Here is a 6,634-nt window from a genome sequence, read left to right as displayed (position 1 = left end):
CGTACCAGTGATCCCAGCCTGGCCGTGGGGCCATGGGAGCTGTTCAGCTCACGCTGCAAGGCCGGGAGCTGGGATGCCCCTGCCCTGCGAAGCAATGCTCAGAGCAGAGACTTGCTCCCATCATCCAGAGCTGGATCCAGCCTGCTTGACCCGGTCTCCATACCGGACGGGGAATGCACCTTTTGCAATGGGCTGCGTCAGTGCAAGGAGACACGGGCTGAACCTGTGTGCGCTCCCTGGTGCGGGGGCAGCGGGGCTGAGCCCTGCAGCCTTCCTGGCTGTGCAGCCCCCTCCAGGACCCAGCAGAAAGGGGGGGGGGGGATGAAGCGCCCTCCTGAAGGTCCCCCTTGCCCGACCTGCGCCCATGCCAGCAGCCTTGCACCGTGCTCGAGCGCGGCATCTCGGGGCTGCGACGGCCCCTCCGGCTGCAAGGACATGCTGGGGCTGCGCGCGCCGGGGCAGCATGCACGGCCGCAGGGCCGAATGCAGGTTTGCACAACGGCATGTTGGTTGTGGCCGAGGCCGAGCAACGATGCCTCTCCCAGGCCTTAGCAAAGCCTTGAGCACGGGAGCAAGAGCCAAAGAGCCTGAAATACCATGGACAGGGCAGGACGGACAGCAGGACGCAGAGCCGTGCTGTGCGCTCGCCCGGGGTGTCTGCATGGGGCATCCCGGGGAATCCCTCTGCCCCACCGGGGACAGATGAGCCCCACGGAGAGAGGAGCACGGTCCCTCCGGGCCCCAGGGATTAACCCTTGGGAGGCTGCAGGAATCCATCTCACACGCCAGCAAAACGCAGGTTCACAGATGCACCACCTGCGCGTCAGCTGCACACATGTGCACCCGCTCTCCCGAACACTTGTTTGCTCATCCCCCCCCTCCTGAAAACACCCGCGGTGGGGGAGAAGGTGATGCACAGCGGGGTGAGGGGCAGGGGGAACCTCAGGTCTCGGGTTGGGGTCCCCAGGACCCCTGGGCTTCGCCGCTGTCTCCACCCAGTGCCGCTGGTTCTGCTGCAGCCCTGTGAGCCAGGGGCAGCCCTGAGACCCCCTCCATGTCCTGCCCCCACAGCATCTCTGGTAGCCCCCAGAGCATCCCCTGAAGCCCCCTGAGACATCCCCTGCAGCCCCCCACAGCATCCCCTGCACCCCCCCCAGAGCATCCCCCAAAGCCCCCCATGCATCCCGTGCACCCCCCCCGCCCCCGAGAACCCCGGCAGTCTCCCCAGGGCATCCCCTGCAATGCCCCAGAGCATCTCCTGCAACCCCATGCAACCCTGCCAGGCATCCCCGGCAGCCCCATGCAACTCCCCTGGAGCATCCCCTGCAGCCCCTCAGAGCATCCCCAGCATCCCCATGCAACCCCCCCAGAGCATCCCATGCAAGAACCCCCCGGAGCACCCCTACAACAACCCCCCAGAGCATCCCCTGCATCCCCATGCAACCCCCCTCCGAGCATTCCCTGCAGCCCCCCTAAGCATCCCATGCAGGCCCTCCAGAGCATCCCACGCAGCCCCCCCTGCCCAAGCATCCCCTACAACCCCCCCAGAGCATCCCTGGCAGCCCCATGCAGCCCCCCCCGAGCATCCCCTGCCACCCCCCCCCCGAGCATCCCCGGCAGCCTCCCGAGCATCCCATGCAACCCCCCCCCCAGAGCACCCCCTACAGCTCCCCCGAGCACCCCATGCAATAACCCCCCCGGAGCATCCCATGCAGCCCCCCCGGAGCAGCAGCATCCGTCCCTCCCGGCGGTCACCTTGAGGGACCCCGCGGCCGCCCGGGCCTGCTCCCCGCCGCGCCGGGGCTGCCGCGGCCGCGGGGCTCGGCCGGGCGCGGCACCGGGAGGGCGCCGGGAGTGGCCCCCGCCGGCACGTCCGCACCCGCCGCCCGGGCCCCGGGGCCGGGGGGGGGAGAACCCGACGACGCGGCGGCGGGGCCGGGGCCGGGGCCGCATCCCGGTCGCGGGGCCGGGACTCACCGTGCCGGCGGGCGCGGCGCGCTGCGCTGCGCTGCCGGGGCCGCCGCGGCGCCGCCCGGGCCCGGCTGTCTCTGCGCACCGGAGCGCGCCGCGGCTCGGCCCCGCCGCCGCCCCGGCAGCCAATCCCGCCGCCGCGCCGGGCCCCCTCCCGCCGCCGCGCAGGACGCCGGGGGTCGGCGCTGCCGCCGCCGCCCCGCCGCCGGGGCTGCACCGGGCCCCCCAGCGCCGGGGGGCCGGCGGCCACCGCGGGCTCCCAGCGGGGACGCGCCCGGGCAGCAAGGCGACCCCCCCCCCCCTCCCCGGTGCAAAGAGGGGCTGGGGGCTGCCGCCGCCCCCCGTGCTCAGCTCGCCCGCACCGGGGATGCACGGACCGGAGATGCTCGTACCGGCGTGCCCGGACCGAGGCTGCACGGACCGGGGATGCTCGTACCGGCGTGTATCGGGAGTACCAGGACCGGGAGTGTACGGATCGGGAGTGCACGGACCGGAATGCAAATCCCGGGGGTGCACGGACCGGTGTGCACGGACCGGGGCTGCAAGGACTGGGGGTACGTTTACTACGAGTGCATGAACCGGGGGTGCAAATCCCCGGGGTGCATTCACCGGCAGTGCACGCACCGGGAGCGCACGTAGCGGGCTACCCGCACCGGGGGTGCGGTCACCGCAGTGCACATCGCGGCGGTGCAGCTATCGGGCTGCACGCACCGGGCGGCCGGGGCTCGGCGGCCCCCGGGGCTCGGCGGCTCCCCCGGCGCGGCGGGGCCGGGCGCGGCGAGGGGCCGGTCCGCCGGCGCCCGGCCCCGTGGGTGGAGCGAAGCGGAGGCCCCGCTCCGGTTGCAGCGGGGCGGTGGCGCAACCCGGCCGGCGGGGAAGCAGCGCCCGGGGCCGCTCCGCTCTGCTCCCACCATGGCCACCTGCAAGAACATCGTCATCTTCGGTGCCACCGGCATGACCGGGCTGGCCACGCTGGCACAGGCGCTGGACGCGGGTAAGGGGGGGCCCGGCTGCACCCTCATCCCCCTCCCGAAATCCCCCCTCCGCTGCCTGCCGAGGCCCCGGCTGCAGCTGCCGCAGCGCCGGCAGGTTCGGCGACGGGGGGCCGGCGGGTGACAGGAGTCTGAGCTCTGCCCCGGGCTCCCGTGGGCACGGCGGTCCCTGCCTCCGGGGCCAGGCGCTGCGGGAGCCCCCCGGGGCAGAGCCTGGCCCGCGGGGCCCCAGAGCACGCAGGGGGTCTCGCACCCGTCCCCCGGCCCTGCCACCCTTGTGTGCGTCGCAGGCGCAGCCTCTTGGCCAGGAGCCCCGGGCGGGCGGCAGGTGGGAGCCCGCGATAAGGCCGGGCTGCTGTTATCGGGCTGGGCAGGGCCCTCGCCGGCCCCTCTTGGCCAGCGCTGCCGGGGTCCGAGCCGGGGCGGAGGAGATCCTCCTCGCTCCGGCCCCCCAGTCCCTGCACCAGGCGGGTGCACCGAGTTTCCTGCCTCTGCCCCCTCGCAGCCAGGTGTTACTAATGCGCTTAACCAGGTTCCCAGCTCCAGGGCTGGGTGCCACAGGTTGGTCCGTGGGAACCACGTGCCTCTGAGGCCTGGCCTGGAGCTGGGCAAAGCCAAGAGCCCGTCCGGGGCAGGCAGAGCCCCCAGGAACCTGCCTGACCACAGACCGTCCCAGAAAGCGTCCCGGCAGCCCCACGCAGCCCCTTTTTCCAGAGACGATGCTCAGCTCTGCAAAGGAGTTGAGTCCTGGGAAACAGCCCAGGTCCCAGAGCACCTGGTGCCCGCGGGACGCTGACCCCTGCCCCGTGTCCCGACCCCAAGCACTGTCCTATGGGATGGGGACGGGCTTGGAACTGCTTTCCTCCACCCCGGGGTGGCTGTGTTCCAGTGTCCCCCCCCCGGCAGGGACACGTGGGAAAGGGTTTGGGGCCCTGTGCCCCCAGCGCAGGTGGAAGCACCTGGAGAGGTGCCTGCCCGAGGACTCCTGGGCCCCAGGCTGCGTGCCAGGACACCTGGGCCCTCCTGCCTGCCCGGCCCGCGAGCGGGCACGTGAGCCAGGGTGAAACGCTTCCCCTCCGGGCGCCTCGCTTCCCCTCTGCAAGGGGGAGGATGGGGAAGTGCCAGCACACGAAGCCGGAGGCTCAGCACCGCCGGCCCTGGCCCGCTCGCCAGCCCGATCCCATCGACGAGCCGGCGCCGAGGGCGCGGGGCCCCGGGGTGCGCCGTGGGCGCCGGGCGGGCGGGTGGCCTCCGTGCTGAGTCACGCCGGCGAGAGCTGACTCATCGTCACGTGGGCCGCGCCGAGGAACCGGACACCGGCCTGATCCGCGCGGGAGCCGCTGGCGTTGGCGCCCCGCGCCTGGGGCAGGGTGTGAGCACGCATCCGGCCCCCCCAGCGCCCTGCACCCTGCTTGTCCCCAGCCTCGTCCCCTCCAGCGGCACGGTTTGGGGGTGCAGGTCTGACCCCCCCCAGCGCCCTGCACCCTGCTTGTCCCCAGCCTCGTCCCTTCCAGCAGCACGGTTTGGGGGTGCAGGGTGCCCGCTCAGGGAGCCCAGGCGTCCGGGCTGCCGGCCGTCGCCCACGGGTGCCCCCTCGCCCGCAGGGTACACCGTGACGGTGCTGGTGCGGGACCCGGCGCGGCTGCCCCCCGAGCACCGCCCGGCCCGCGTGGTCGTGGGCGACGTGCTCAACCCCGCCGACGTGGACAAGGCTGTGCAGGGCCAGGACGCCGTCATCATCATCCTGGGCACCCGCAACGACCTGAGTAGGGCACCGCGCCTGGGGGCGCCCGCCGACCCCGGGGGACCCTGCACCCTGTGGCCATGTCACCCTGGGAGACCCTGCAGCCTACGACCCCACTGCCCCTGGGGACCCTGCACCCTGCAACCCCGTCACCCTTGGGGACCCCCCACCCTGTGACTCCATTGCCCCTGGGGACCCTGCACCCTGCAACCCTGTCACCCTTGGGGACCCCCCACCCTGTGACTCCATTGCCCCTGGGGACCCTGCACCCTGCAACCCTGTCACCCTTGGGGACCCTGCACCCTGTCACCCTGAACGTCCCTGTCACCCAGAGGACCCTGCACCCTGTGACCCCATTGCCCTGGGGTACCCTGCACCCTGTCACCCTGGGGACCCTGCACCCTGCAACGCTGTCACCCTTAGGGACCCTGCGACCCTGTGACCCCACTGCCCCATGGGACCCCCCCACCCTGCGACCCATTGCCCCGGGGGACCCTGCACCCTGCAATCCCATCTTCCTTGGGGACCCTGCACCCTGTCACCCCGAACGTCCCTGTCACCCAGAGGACCCTGCACCCTGCACCCTGTGACCCCATCACTCTTGGGGACCCTGTCACCCTGGGGACCCTGCACCCTGCGACCCCATTGCCCCATAGGACCCCCCCCACCCTGTGACCCCACTGCCCTGGGGGGAGCTGAGCCCCAGCCGGGGGGGCCCCCCGCGCCCCCCGCTCTCCGCTCCCAGGCCCCACCACCATGATGTCCGAGGGCACCAGGAACATCGTGGCGGCCATGAAGGCCCACGGCATCAGGAAGGTGGTCGTGTGCCTGTCGGGTAAGGACGCCGGGAAGCGTCCCCAGGCCGGGGGCACCTGGGGGACTGGGGACGCTGCCCTTCGCCCGGAGAGGAGCCCAGGCGTCCGGCTACCCCCTGCTTTCCGGCGACACTCTGAAGACCTCGGGGCGGTGGGAGCCAGGACGCCTGGGCCCCGGCCAGGGTGCTGAGCCCCTCCGTCGCCCCCAGCCTTCCTCATGTGGGACCTGCAGAAGGTGCCCCCCAAGCTGCAGCCGGTGACGGAGGACCACATCCGCATGCACCGCATCCTGCAGGAGTCGGGGCTGGACTGCGTCTCCGTGATGCCGCCGCACATCGCCGGTGCGCTGGGGGGGGGGGGGGGGGGCCGGGTGCTGCCGGGGCAGGGGGTGCCGGGCGGCTCAGGGAGGTGCTCGGGGACACGAGGCCAGCCGCCTTCTCCCGCCACAGACGACCAGCCGCTGACGGGCGACTACACGGTGACGGTGAACACGTCCGGCGGCTCCCGCGTCATCTCCAAGCACGACCTCGGCCACTTCTTCCTGCAGTGCCTCACCACCTCCGAGTACGACGGCAAGAACGTCTACCTCTCCCGGCACTACGCCAAGGTCTAGGGCGGCCGTGGGGCGGGCGCCCGCCGGGCATCGCTCCCGCGCCGCTCCCGGGCGCTAGTAAAGAGTCGCTATTTTTCTCAGACCCGGCCCGACCCTCTGTTAACACGGCTGCAGGGAGCAGGTCGGGGCCAGAACCGGAGCCGTGCCCGGAGGCTGGATGCGGCCGGGGCTCTGCCCCCCGCTGCACCCCATTAACACCCCCCCCCCGGCATTTTCCGTCGTTGCATCTCTGGAGCGGATGTCGCTGCGGAGCCCCTCGGCCCTGGCGCGTGCCGGGCACCACGGGCGCGCGCCCCGGCGGGACGAGCCGCCTCCTGCCCCGTGAGTCAGCTCCGATACCGCGCCGGCCCCGGCAGAACGGGTCGGGCCTGTCGGAGCGGTGTGGGAAGATGCCCCAGTGCCGGGGCCAGGGCCGGGGCCGTCCCTCCCCTCCTGCCTCCCATGGCCGAGCAAGCGGTGCCCGTGTCCGCCAGTCCTGCGCTGCTGCGTTTTGCACCAC

At 72.7% G+C, this 6,634-nt stretch overlaps 1 protein-coding gene across 1 annotated transcript; it reads left to right on the top strand.

Moving 5' to 3' along the window:
* Positions 1-2,801: 2,801 nt before the first annotated feature.
* BLVRB (biliverdin reductase B) lies at positions 2,802-6,217 on the top strand. Its single transcript, XM_067314496.1, has 5 exons — positions 2,802-2,965; positions 4,568-4,729; positions 5,453-5,542; positions 5,732-5,863; positions 5,972-6,217. The coding sequence occupies exons 1-5, from the start codon at positions 2,884-2,886 to the stop codon at positions 6,133-6,135; spliced, it is 630 nt and encodes a 209-aa protein (XP_067170597.1). The 5' UTR covers positions 2,802-2,883; the 3' UTR covers positions 6,136-6,217.
* The last annotated feature ends 417 nt before the right edge of the window (positions 6,218-6,634 follow it).

This window comes from Apteryx mantelli, chromosome 35, assembly GCF_036417845.1.
Source record: "Apteryx mantelli isolate bAptMan1 chromosome 35, bAptMan1.hap1, whole genome shotgun sequence".
NCBI lineage: Eukaryota > Metazoa > Chordata > Aves > Apterygiformes > Apterygidae > Apteryx > Apteryx mantelli.
This window is presented reverse-complemented; position numbering and strand designations above follow the sequence as displayed.

Excerpts from the sequence above, each read along its gene's own strand:
- BLVRB (XM_067314496.1), top strand. The coding sequence starts at position 2,884 with ATGGCCACCTGCAAGAACATCGTCATCTTCGGTGCCACCGGCATGACC. Across the intron at positions 4,730-5,452 it reads GGGCACCCGCAACGACCTGA|GCCCCACCACCATGATGTCC; the intron begins GTAGGGCACCGC and ends CTCCGCTCCCAG. Across the intron at positions 5,543-5,731 it reads GGTGGTCGTGTGCCTGTCGG|CCTTCCTCATGTGGGACCTG; the intron begins GTAAGGACGCCG and ends CGTCGCCCCCAG.